Source organism: Morone saxatilis, unplaced genomic scaffold, assembly GCF_004916995.1.
Source record: "Morone saxatilis isolate NCDOM2014 unplaced genomic scaffold, NCSU_SB_2.0 Contig10, whole genome shotgun sequence".
NCBI classification, from domain to species: domain Eukaryota; kingdom Metazoa; phylum Chordata; class Actinopteri; family Moronidae; genus Morone; species Morone saxatilis.
This window is the reverse complement of record NW_023339652.1, coordinates 11630132-11643978: the sequence shown is the minus strand read 5'-3', so window position 1 is coordinate 11643978 and position 13847 is coordinate 11630132. Positions and strand designations below refer to the sequence as shown.

General features: G+C 39.8%; 1 protein-coding gene across 1 annotated transcript in view; it reads right to left on the bottom strand.

The window, feature by feature from the left end:
• dock4b (dedicator of cytokinesis 4b) overlaps nt 1–13847 on the bottom strand; it is an 84152-nt gene that overhangs the window by 18895 nt on the left and 51410 nt on the right. Inside the window, 14 exon segments of the mRNA XM_035680857.1 lie at nt 180–356; nt 1851–1937; nt 3524–3690; nt 5512–5653; nt 5933–6037; nt 6231–6317; nt 7839–7987; nt 8094–8187; nt 9431–9491; nt 9614–9709; nt 11380–11465; nt 12157–12305; nt 13099–13157; nt 13427–13527. Of these exon segments, the coding sequence (XP_035536750.1) occupies nt 180–356; nt 1851–1937; nt 3524–3690; nt 5512–5653; nt 5933–6037; nt 6231–6317; nt 7839–7987; nt 8094–8187; nt 9431–9491; nt 9614–9709; nt 11380–11465; nt 12157–12305; nt 13099–13157; nt 13427–13527 (1560 nt within the window).

The following is a 13847-nucleotide window of genomic DNA, read 5'->3' as shown; positions in this document are numbered from 1 at the left end:
CATCCATCCATCCATCTGTTCATCCGCTCCACCCTTCGCAACATGCTCTCTGTCCGTAATACATCTCTCCGCTAAAACCCACCTTCATGCATCGTTAGGCAATCCATAAGTCATCCCTCCTCACCAAAGCCACGGTCTCTAAAACCCTCCAACCTTATCCTCCATCTATCCATCCATACCTCTTGGTAGCGGGCCAGCCCCCCGTTGACAGCGGCGTCGATGACCCCGTTGAGGCACATGGTAAGGGGGTTGATGTTCTGCATCTGCCGGCTCTGACACTGGGTGATCAATGTGCGTAGTTGTAAGTTCTTGTTCTCGATCACCTCGATGGCGTTCTCCAGTGGGCTTACCTCCACCTGCGAGAGGGGAGGTGAGAGAAATTTCAAGAGTTTCAAGGGGCCGCTTCTTCTTTAGCTCTATAGGGTGCTTTTTAAAGCCCGAAAAGCTAGAAGAAAATAACCCTTATGATTCATAAAAGAAAGTACGCATTACAAAGTAGTAGTGTGTAGTGTTTTTTATAACAAAGAATCATGATATCTCGGATACGCTTTGATTTTGACCATTCTTTTTTTATGTGTCTCTCACAGGTTTTTTTGTAGAAGGTTCAGTAGAAGTTCACTACAAAGTTTCTCGAGTGCCCTTTCATTACTAAATTTTGTGTATCGACTCTAAAGGTTTTCCTACCGGACATTTCCGAGTTAATCTTTCAAAGAAATATTATTTGTGCATTTGTTTACATTTCTCACAAAGGAAATAACACTTCCACCTTGAGATCTAACTGAAAAGTTAAATGGTGGACATCTTATTATGGAACAATTTTTTGTAAACCTACATTCACAAATTTTTGGCCATCTGGGTGAGGCACCGAACTAGTTAGCTAACAATAACTTATTCACTTCCAGCAAATATGGGGCAACATTAACAATTATTTGAAGCCGTGCTCCTGCCACCTGATGAATAAAAGTCAAATTTTCACTCTCCTATCTATAAGCTCAATTTTTGGTCTCCACCAACTTCTGTGGTATCTGGCTCTTTAGCTGCTAAATTCTCTACTGTGTTCACCAGCTAGTAAATGTTCCACAGAGCTGATGGGAAGAATGTGTGTAGCTTGGGTGATAATTATGCAGGTGGTTTTATACCAGCAACACCTTTCACATAAATATAGCAATTTGAGTCATTCGTAATATACATAAAAAAAAGTATATGTTCACTTTTCTGTCTCACACAAAGCTTAATCATCCTGTTAATAGAGCTTTTGCAAGTGCAGTATTTTATATATATTGCACTGCATAACCATCATAGAATAACACTAGGTCTACAATCCATAATTTCACACATGTTCAACAGCTATACGCTAAGAATCACGCTTAGACCAACAGAGACAATGTGTTATGTTTTGCATACGCTGGACAAAACAGTATTTAAAATCCTCCCACTCCTCAGAGATCTGAATGAAAAGATCCAAGACGGAAAGCTTTTGAGGGGATTTACGTGTAACAGTGTAGCAATGGATATCTAATATGATAGTGATTCCAGGCTAAAGACGAAAGAGATTAAGTATTGGTAAATATTTCCCACTACAAAATTGGACATGTTGGTAATCAAAGCAAAGCAATTAGATTTTTAGCATGACATCAAATCCATCTGACGGAGGAAATGAAATGTGTCCAATAGCCCCAAACTCATGACCTAGGTCGTTACTGTTGTTCAATGTAATGACTTGGATCAATACTTTGCTATCGGCTGCCAGTACTTTAAACTGCAACCTGCAAAATAAAAGAGTATTATTACAGTGTTCCTTGTGTGACATGACTGTGTGTTGCACTTATTTCTTCAGAGATCACACTCACCAGCTCTCTCTTGTCCACTTCAAACCAGCGGGAGATGCCTGGAAGACTCTGGACCAGAGTCAGGGTTGTCCTCTCCACCCAAAGGCTCTGCATAAACACATGATTATTAGCTGACAGCTAATCATACTTTTTTTTTTTTAAATCCATAGCTACTTATGCCTGATGCACAGTATCTCTGGCAGACAACACACAATTTAATTACCGACACAGAGCTGGAGCGAATCACGTTGAGTACACCTACTGCCAAACAACTACTTGTAGGTGTAGGTCAGATGTCATATCTTATATCTCGTATCGTTGTTTATGTTCCATCACTTATCCTGTCAGCCAGTGTGCTTGTCAACATGCCAACATCCCACAAGGTCATTCTGACAGCATGTAAACTATGGAAACACTAGCAATCGCTTCAGGTGATTAATACACTATAATGGAGCCCCTACACCTGCTCATTAGCACTAATCACAAGTACATATGTGGATGTATTATTAGAATGTTATAGGTTTTGCAAGTATTGAGTCAAAAACCAAATGATTGGGAAGAATATCTAAAACGTCATTATGTTATTATATTTCTGATCATATAGACATTTCTTTTCTGCTGGACTCATTCAACAGCCAGTTGAGGATCAAGGTGCTGATACAATACATCTTAATTTGTCTTATGCTTAGTTTAGAACCCAGTGTCTTGCTCAAGGACACTCCAGCAGAGCAGATGAGTGCTGACATGCGGTATCGATCCATGTGTCCTCAGGTTGAAGAAGGGTCTTCCGACTCACTACACAACCCTGCTGCCCTTTATTGATTTCCTGCTTTTTAAGGCCAAGAAACCCACCTGAACACTTCTTGAAAAAAAAATACATGTATTACAGTTTAAGAGCAGGAAGTTGAAAGGAAAAATGTACAAAAATAAAAGTCTTGACCTTTTTGCAAACTATTATTTTCCTGCAGATAGAAACTTTTTTGTTACATTTTAGAAACAGCTTTATTTCCTACTTTATTATGCTGCAAACTCTTGTTATCATGCAAAAATCATACATATTATTCCCACTCGCAGGCCAGAGGCATCCAGGCCTGATGGAAATGCGATATCATGATTAAATTTGGCCAAATAGCTTTGATGGAAGGGAGATGGAATGACAGCATGGAGCGTGTGTGTATGTATGTCTTACTATTGAATATTTATGAGCCTAATATCAGGGTCTGTGTGGTGTGTGTATGTATTTAGAGTGTGTGCAGTGTGTATAATTAGTGATACAGGTGTCATCATGAATAAAACATGTCCGACACACACACTAATACCTGCGCGCAGAGAAAAATGAAGCTGTTTCACATAGGTCAGCAGTAAAAAATGCTAATGACCATAAATGTAAAATTTTAAATTCTGAAATATTCAACTCCATTGTTTTTTCCCTATTTATTTCACAGCCTTTGACATTTTTCAGCTACTCCACAAAATTAAGTAGGCTGTAAGTTCATTATTTAAAAGCTTATTTTGATATCTCCATAAAGTCGACACGTTCATCGAGTGAAGAAGGGATGAAATTACATAAATGCAGAGAAATGTCTTCATAACATTGCCCTCTTAGCGTGTGTTGGCTTCATGTGTCACTAGCTGTCTATTTCCGTCATCATCGGTCTTTGTAGTGAATTTCTCTTTTTTCTTTCCCCCCGTACCTTAAACTCATTCTCCTTGTCTTTGGTGCCCTTGTGAAAGGGCCGGTCATATCTGAACCTCCAGATGTGATTGAACTTGTAGAAGCTTTTGATGTTGTCAGGCACTCCGTCTCTCTGCAGCACATCCTGACTCTCTGGGATGGGGGTTACAGCATAGATCTGCAGGTCTGGAAGCACCGGAAGTTAAGGAAAGCACGAGAGAGAGAGAGAGAGAGACAGAGAGTGACAGGGGAAAATCACTGCTGACTAAAACGGACAGGAATTCTTCAGTGACCTCGAAGAACATGGGAAATAGCAGATAGGCTCACACAGAATACGAGGACACACACAGGCACGGGGTTACAGGATGATAAAATGTGTGTTTTCGGGGTAAATACATATCTCCTGTAATATTTTTATTGCATTAGTCAAACCGGTGACCACACACACTCTTTACATCCACATGGAAACCAAAACCAATAAACCACAAATGCATCACAATACTACAAATCAAGAAAACAAAGGGCACCAAAAGCATCAATTTCTCTATTTCTCAACAATCAATAATTGGACGCACACACCGCACGTCATTCTGAAGAAGAACGGAGCAGTGGGGGAGGATAGAGGAGCAGGAAGTGATTCAACTACTGTACATACATTCATATGCACGAGTGTTTGCAACAAGGATGTACAGATGGGCAAGCAATCTGAGCAAGACTTGATTGATTAGCGTTATGTGAGAATAACGTGTGCGAATTTATTCAGAAATCCCTGTCCTGTGCAGTAGGGGAAGCACATACATGCAAACATATCACATGCATACACTGACAACAACTCTGAAAAAGACAAAAAGAACAAGTTAAACATGTCCCTATGTCATCCATTTGGCTTTCTTCTAGTGCCCTTGTGTCATTATTTCACATAGTCTTTGCTTTTCCCTCCCTCTCCCTCTATATAGGCCAACAGTTGTCCCATACATTAGTGTGCATTATTAAAAAGGCTCCCATGGTGTACAGCTTAGTTTGAACACGCTACATGGAGATGAAGAGTTCTTGATGTGAATTGGTGAGTGGATTTATGTAAGGGTGTAAGTATGAGAGCCTCACAGCACTTCAGGCTCGGGAAATTATTGAATAGTCTCCTCCGATCATATATGTGCACAAAAGGTGGTATGAACATTTTTGTTTTTTATTATATGTGTCCATGTTTCAATGTTAAATGTTGTGGATGTGTGTCAAGCTTCCAGAGCATGACATGAGCAGAGCCGCACTGGCAAACTAAATGTGTATTGCTGCAATAAATTGATAAGATGTTGGATCTTTGACTGATGTTTGATTTCAGCAAGTAGTATCTGCTGTTTTCCTGTCAGGGCAGCCAGGATGTAGGCTGGCAGATGAAACCCAGGGTAACTAAAGTCCTTGAGGTACTCATTGCTACTTGTAAGGCTTATTGAAATACCTGAGGCAACCTAGATGGCTGTAGTATCAACTTTTTAAAACATTTTAGAGCTTCTCTTATCTGGATTATAGTGAGAGGACACTGTTTAGAGAGATTTTTGTGAGTAAATCCATTGAAACTTTATAAGTGGGGGAGGAAAAACAAAATGTTCGAAAGTCAGTGCCCAGTGGAAATTTGGCCCTTGTGTTTGTGACTAAGCATACAGTTTATATAATCAAAGTGTGCTTTCTTGTATGAGATTCTTTTATATTCCACGCAATATGCAGTACAGTATGTGGAGTTTTCCTTTGAATGGGCCTTTGACAATAAAGACAATGGAGACAAGAAGGAGATTGTGGTGGAAAGAGGGAGGCATGTTGCTTTGTTACAGGTACGCTGTGTGTGTAAGCCTCTGTGTATGTGTGTACATATGTATGGATACCGTGCTGCTGTCATATTTTTATGCATTTCCACACATGTGGCTGTGTCTGCTCAGCATGTCAACATGGATGCACGTATCCGTGCCTGTGTGAGTGAATTTTGCATGTGCCTCATTCTATAGCCAAGGATACACTGTGCGTCTGCCTGGTATATGGTCTGGTCTGGCTGGTTGACGTGCTGCATGGCGATGGCGTGGGGGAACTCGTTGAGCATCCGCTGCTGGAAAGCCTCCAGCCTCTCGTAGTCATGGCCGCGGCACACAAACTCCTTATTCTGCAGAGGGGGAGAGCAGAGTACAGCATGGGGTTAGCTTGACATCTAGTGGCCGCACGGCGCAACTGCCGACTTGACTGCAAACTCCAAGGACGGGGGCCTGTTACATCATTAAATGGCATTGAATAAGAGTTGCTGAATGTCACCTCACACTGGAGGAGTCTTATATAAGAAAAGTTAATTCTTCCTGCAGGTCTTTTTCTTCTTTGGAGAGGGTCAAAGTATTATTCTGTTCGACTTAAAATTCATAACACAGGGGGAATATGGAGATTTCTTTACCCGTAAGAAGAAAGGGAACTTCTTTCCATAGAAACCCACTCTGAAGAATTCAGGTTCTAGTCTTTGCTGGTCCATGATCTTGTCATAGAGAGAGGCTTCCATCATCTGAAAATGAAAATCAAGTCAGTGTGCTAACAATAAGGTATTTGGTGCATTGACAAAGGCATAGTTATTTCACAAGCAGATTAATTAGCATATTCTTTCCTGAATGACCCCATCATCACATAATTAGAGGAAGATTTCAACTAACAATTTGTCCTCAGGAGTCTCTATGACTTGTTTATTGTGGACAACTCACCCTCATCTTGCTCAAGTTCCTGTAGTCGTAGTAAGACTCATATTGGTCAGCCAGTTCTCTGCACAGGATGATGCCATTCTCCCAACACTGAAGACATAAAAACACACACTTATTTATCCTCATGCTTACTGTTTCAAAACACAGTGAAAGTAGATATAAAAAATAAAATAAAATCCAGGGCACTCATGCACATCAGTTTGATTTAAACTAGTATATATGAACAAAGAACTTATGAAACAGAGTCACTTGCTCTGCAGTGGTGCTGCTAAGATGAATTCCCCCCACTGGGTGTCACTGGTGAGTCGACAATATCAAGAGTCAAATATAACCTCTTCATGCAGGTACACGCAGCACCCAGCCATCTTGCTAATTAAATGAAAAGCTTTCCTTTCCTGCTGCCTTCTAATCCCTGTGCAGCAGCACTGGCAGATGGCATAGCTCGTGAATGTGAAAGGAAATTGGACTATGAGTAACGAGGGGAGCAGTTTTAATGATTCCACAGAGCTATGTTATTTCATCAGGGATGCTGAAGTTTTTTTTGTGTGCGTGTAATTTTTGGAGGGTTTCCATGATGCCACTTTTCCCAGAACGATGGCAAAGGTAGTTAGGATAAAGAGGTGAAATTAGTAGAGAGGAGTGGTGGGAGGAAGAAGGAAAGAAATGTACTTCCTGAGTAACAAAAACAAAGCAAAGCCAGAAAACTACCTCTCAAAAATGCTGCTGCACCCTGAATCAGCTGTTTAAGGTGGCAATCTCACGGTTCATTCTTAGCTGAGGCCTAAAGCTTCAACCGTCAGTGTTGGCGTCATCGTCTCCCACAATATTTCTTTGAGGAACGGTGGAGGATATTGCGGCACGATACGGATCCCGCTTTAATTACAGCTTCCAGCGACTCATCTGATTAAACCGAGGAGGTGCTGAGGCCTCGAGCCGCTGTCACAGTTCAGGTAGAAATTAAATGTCTGACTGCGAGTGACATGTATTTCTGTAGCTCTGCTCCGCACTCCTCTTCTGAAGGGATTTGATTTCATGCGAGTGACGTCACGTCTCAACTAAACAAGTGGGGAACTCCAGTTCTCTCATCTCCCATCCTGCTGCTGCTGCATTTCAGCTGAGTATTCATTCTTAATCAATGATTTTAAAGCTTAATAGGTTCGAATCCATGTATTTATTTATTCTAATCGAAGCATTTATAATATGGCTGTGCTTCTTTTTCAATGCCAGGTATAAATTAGAGTTACATTTTAGAATATGCATGAGAAGCTGGCATGCTGCTGGGTGTTAGCGTAGCAAAAAGGGCTCTCAGTAAGATTGGAACATGCTGCTGCTGCTGCCTCCACAGTGGCATGGCACATTCACTGGCATTCAGCAGTGGTAAGAAGCCACTTAGTCCTGCTGGTGTTAAAGCTCATATGGACAGTGCTTCTCTGAGATGGTATCATTAAAAACTGAGCTTATTTGAACAATTTCTCCCACACAAAATCACATCCAGGAGGCAGTGGCTTTGCATTTTTGTCATGATGTTTCTTTACATAAATTGCTTGTTAATACCAACGTGTTCTTTCTTGTTTCTGTCCAGCTGATAAAAATGTGTGTGTTCAAGCTCACCTTCCCCCTGTCGAAGTTCTGGACGATGGTGAGATGCAGATACTCTTTTCTTTGCCACTCGCTCTGCATGGGGTAGTTGAGGAACTCTCGCAGTGGCCTGTCTGACCATTCCAATAACTCATCATACAGCAGCAGGGTGTACGATGCCTCTGTGACACACAAGTTAGGAGATTGCATACATGTTTAACAACGCAGCTCCCAATACTCCCCACACTCACACATACTGTATGTTACGGGTCCTTCCTCTAGGCGTACCTGTGTAGTTTTGTGCTTTCAGGTGCAGGTCGTACAGTTTGTGAATGTAGCGGATGTACATCTCCTCTTTGTTCAGCTCAGTTTTGTAGAAGTTCTGACAGGAGCAGTGGGTGGTTCAGTGATGAATGAGGACAAAATAATCACGAGAGAGAGACAGAGAGAGAAGGGGATTATGAAAATTATAGAGAGATAGAGATGCAAATGAGGACACATTTTTAAAAGTGACTGATTGTTCTATGGCAGAGGTGTAACAATATATTTCAACAGTGACTTCTGATCCATCTGCCTACACACCCAGGTGCTCTTACAGATGGCTGCAGTTACATAAGGAAAACCTAGTAGGCAGAAGGACTGACAATAGAAACAACGGAGGAAAAAATGAAACAAAAAACTGATTTGTTGGAGATATGTCTACAAGGGAAGAAGATATATAGATATAGATATATTTATATTTTCACACCCTTAAAGAGACTAATTATGTATCTTTCGAAATACACAACTATAAAAATGCAATCAAATAATGAACAATAGCCTAAACTGAAGAAATTAACAACATATTTAAATTTTTGGATAATTCTTTATCAGCAAGAGGATGGAAACTTAATAGAAGTTAATAGAACTTAATAGCAAGTAATAGTTTCTACTGTGGGTCTAGCCATTTTTAAATATTTTAATGCACAAATATTTCATATTATACGTTTAATACCATCATTAAAACGTCTTCATGTTCATCCAAACATTAAAGGAATAGTCTGATATTCTGGGAAATACACTCTCTTATGAAAGTTAGATAATAATGATACCACTCTCATGTCTGTGTCTTAAATACGAAACTACAGCCAGGAGTAGGTCAGCTTAGCTTAGCATAAAAAATGCAAACAGCTTGCTTGGCTGTATTGGAAGGTTGAAAAAAACAACAACCTCTAAAGCTCATTGTAAAAACAATGTAGCAAAAACAGTGAGAACAAAGTTGTGGTTTTTGCAGGGGGTTATGTGCTGCTAATTAATAAGCTGGAGAGCAGATATCTTTACCTTTGGACGGCGCCAGACTAGCTCTTTCCCCTTTCTTATGATAGACTAATTAGTTGCTGGTTGTAGCTTCGCATTTACTGTATAGACATAATTAAAAAAGCTAATATCGTTTTTTCATTTCAGTTGTCCTTAACATTTTGATGAGCATTCATTCATTCCGGATTCATCAGGTCAAAGCACTCTGGATCTGATTTTGTAAAAGTCTTTAAACAGCCAAAAAGAAGAAATCAGTCACTAGTGATACTAAAAGCTTCTGCAGTTTTAAACAGCCCAACCCCCAGACTCTCAGAGTACCTGCTACTCACCAGTAAACTGACAGTACATCCAATCTTTTTTCCATCCACTTCTCCCAGCTTCATACAATCCCTGCGACAGAAACATCACAAGACTAAGTGGCGACGAAAAAAAATAAAGATTTCCAACCATAACGGAAATTGATAAAGCATGTATGCTTGTTTTTGAGAGTGTATGCGTGTGTGCCCTCTCACCTATAGTCTAGCAATCTCTCCATTAAGCGAGTGACTGTAGCGATCAGAGAGATCCCACTCTCTCGCCAGGTCTCTCGCTCAATCTTCTTCAGCAGGCTGGAGGACAAGACGGAGAGTTGTAAAGACCGAAAGAGACAAAGGGTAAAAGATCAAATAGGAAAGTAAATGTGACGGGGGAGAGGGGAAAGAAAGAAGAAATTACTGCAAAAGAAAAGGAGGAGAAGCAAAGAGCAAATCAATTCCAGTCACACCAGTGTCACCTATGCTTGTTGGCCAGCCTGTGAGAGTTAACTAAATAAAGTACCCCAAAAAATCACAATAGCAGGCCTAAATAGATGTTTTAGAATTGATTGGTTATCTGGACTTGCAAGGACAAACACATCACAGCCAAAATATTGCCGTACGCATTTGGCTCAAGTTATTTTCCCAACGTCAACCCTTGCCTCTGTTCCCCCTCACACAGACGACACAGAGAGAACAAAGAGGAGAGCGTCTTACCTAGGGTACGGACCAAACAGAGGAATTCTACTCCAGGCGGGAAGCATAGGCGGAATAAATTAATACGATTAATATCAGCACACACTCACACAGGGTTAGTTTAGGGGTTAGTGGAGTTAGTAGGAGAAAAATAAATTAAGAAACTAAATCAAAACAATAAATTAATTAAGCAAGAAAAGATAGTAGGCTAAAATCATAATCATAAGCAAAAAACTAAGTCTGCCATCAAATATTGCAAGTTTAATAATAATAATGATTCCTAATTGATACTTATATTACAGCACAATATAGATTCATTTTTTATAATACGCAGTGATGTTACACTGTATTCTGTAATGTTTCACATATAAAAATGGTGGGAAAGAGAATGATTGACTATAAAAGACAAAGGGACAATTACAGTAGATGCATATTGATAAAATACTTATCAAGATCACACTCTCATTCACATCTACGTGATAGTAAACGAGACATACAGTATGTATGCGAATCAGAAGAAAGACTTCATTAATTCAGTCAAATTTTTGGAAGCTATGTTGAAATATAGGACTCCTTTGTGAAGTGAGACATAAAAATATGAACAGGCACAGAAAGAAGCAGGGATACGCACACACACTAACACACACATCGGCGTGAGCACATACACTAAGGCATGCACGAGCACAAACCTGGAAAGACAAGGACAAGGACTGGCCACAGAGGAGGCATGAGTGAGGATGAAGGTGACTGAAGCTGAATACCGATCACTTACCTCCCATTATTTTATCTCAAATAACTCAAATAAAGAACTACCCACTGACTTATTCTTTCATACTAATGTTCGGTTTGTTAATTAGCAGCATATTCTTAAACACAATTAATTGTTTTGTTTTGATTCAGGTAAAAGAGCCTTCTCTGAGCATTAACGCTGTTATCTGTGCTCTTTGGTTTTCTGGGTTAAAAGCTCATTTTCATGAGCGGAGTGGACTACCTACAAACGCAGATAAAGCAGCCATTTACTGAGGAAAACAACATTCACCTGATAAAGTCTTGTGTGGGCTGCATCATCTAAGGTCATTAGACTCAATAAACGGTTTCAAAAGAACGTGTCCTGGAATCCTGAACCGGTCTTCTTATTTATGCCTTTTATTGCAATTTCACTGTTAAGCTAGTTGAGCTTCCTTTTCCTTTAAAATCCAAGCTAATAAAACAAATCTAAGTAGTTACAGTACGCCCCTCATCCACATATTTTTTCTTTCCTTCTACCGCCGTTCCTTTCTCTAACTCACATGCTGTTGAAGAGCTCCCTGTATGTCTCATCGCCTTTGCCGTCGGACATCAGGCTGTCCAGCTTGTCGATCAGCTTGGCCTCCACCTGCGAGGGAAATAAAGCATTTAAATCTCAGCGGGGTTGCCACTTCAAACGATATTGATCAAAATGACTGGGAGAAAGAGCAACATCAACAACAGCTTAAAACTGTGTTAGTGAAAACACTCCACGTCATGTCAGAGTCAGTCACGTGTCAAAATAAAGGCATGTTTTCACTTCTATGACTTAATCTTGTATCCATGAAAAAGGTCAAAAAGGATTCTTTCCCCCTTACCCCTACCCCCTTATACTTTTGTCAGGTATATACAGTATTGATTGTGGACCACATCTCAACTGTCATTCACATCACCTACATTACCTTTCATGGCAAGACAATTTTACAATTTTAACCTTTTTTCTATTACTTATATATATTTTTACCTCAGAACATACATTTACAATTACATGTGAAATTGTATCTGCTATTATAATCAAATGACTTTACAGCTAACCAAAGGCTTGGCAGCTAACATTACTGCAGTTGCTAACTAAGTAGCTTGGTGACTTGGCTGCATTGTAACATACCTTAACCTCTAAAATTAGCAATTTTGATCATTTTAGGATGAAAATGGGAATACTCAATACTCAATTTCTGTCAATAGATCTTCCTAAATATTACACACTGGACCTTTGAGGGTTAATCTCAGGATTTGACATGAGTTTCAGTCAAGTTGGTCTATTTCTAACAGCTGTGTACCTGTTTGAAATTGCCACTGCGTCTCTGCTCCCAGTCCATCATGTCATGGAAGATGGGGATCATGACATTCCTCAGATCAGGCTGAGGCACCAGCGTCACCTCCAGGAATGGACCAATCATGGCGGGGATGAAGTTCAGCTTATGCTCCCCTGGAGGTCAAAATAGAGGTTAGGCTCTCACTTCATCCCTGAATACAGCGTATTGTTTATGTCAGAGGCAATTTGGCAAATTCTGGAAAGCTTCTTCTTCTTCAAAAATTTCAACGGCAATAAAGGCTCTGATTATTTGGTTTAAGTGCACTGCACTCTAACCAAATTGATGCAGCTTTTTAATAAACTACATAAAATAAAACAAATTGTAAGTGGGGAGACTTTGCCATTTATATTGACAAATAAAACAAAAACAAAAATAAAGTGCCTTCAAAATATATTTTAAACTGGGCAAAAATACACTTGAATACACATAAAAACACTAGAAATGATCATAAAAACACAAAATTGTATAGGTCCATCACAGACTCAAGAACAAAAGCATACAAACAAAGCACAGTGAGGCATCCAGCTGGTTGCCATGGTAACAAATAGCTACATAGGGAAAAAAATTTAATAGTTTTTTTTAGTTCTCCTTCAGCACAAGTACAAAGTAATACTGAAAATGAATTTGTCTTTACTTTCTCTGACTTTAGTGCATCACACATACTTTAAAAACACCACTTTTGCATCAAAAGAGCATTAAATACAGAGATATTTACGAGGCTGTAAGAGATACTTACAGCTGGAATGGAAGAAAGGCAGTTCCCTGTACGGTACTTTATGTGCAGCCCCACTCGGAGAATAAAAAAAATACTACGAGTCCCTTTAAAACAGTCTATTGTGGGTTTTAGGAGTACATTTAGAAATAAAAGTCCCTGTGAACCATGTGCATTGAGATTTATCATCTTACCTAAATTCTGCCACATGCTGAAGATCTCACAGCCCATCATCACCCTCATGTCTCCATACCTGCATGATGAAATATTTTGGTTAGACATGTATGCATGCTGCAGGCAAACACTGAGCAAGGCTGGCAGCATGTTAAGTACTCATTATACTGAATGTGGCCTACAGTATACTTATAGTGTGTGTGTGTCTGTGTGTGTGTGACAGACAACAGGAGAAGGATATGATGGCTTATTGAGTGAGCACATGGCTCATTACAGGCCATCCCAACACACACGCAGAAAAGCACAACGAGCGTGTGCACGTGAGAGTGCATTTGCAAACAAACTTACTTTTCCAGTATCTTCTTCCTCTTGGAGGGAGAGAAGGATTCCAGCTGAAGACAGGGCTGGTTGATAAATATTACAGACAGGTAGAAGTACGAGTCCCACACCTGGAAATGACAGCAAAAAAATAGCATCATGTCAATGCTGAGCAAAAAAGTTCTTCCTCCAACTCAAGTTTTCCAGATTTCAGGCAAAAAACTAGATGATCTGCCACTGGTATCCATGGATTCTTGATATTATTTTGTGGCACAAACTACCGAAACAACAGCCTTGTAATATTCTAAACACACTAAAAACTCAGACGGGACTCTACAGATTAAACAGGGTACAGGAAGAAACAAAGCCTTTTTACAATTTAATTAACTCATCTCTTGTGTTGTTTTTATTGCTGTTCAGGTTTTGTTTTTTACCTTCAGCTAATTTTATT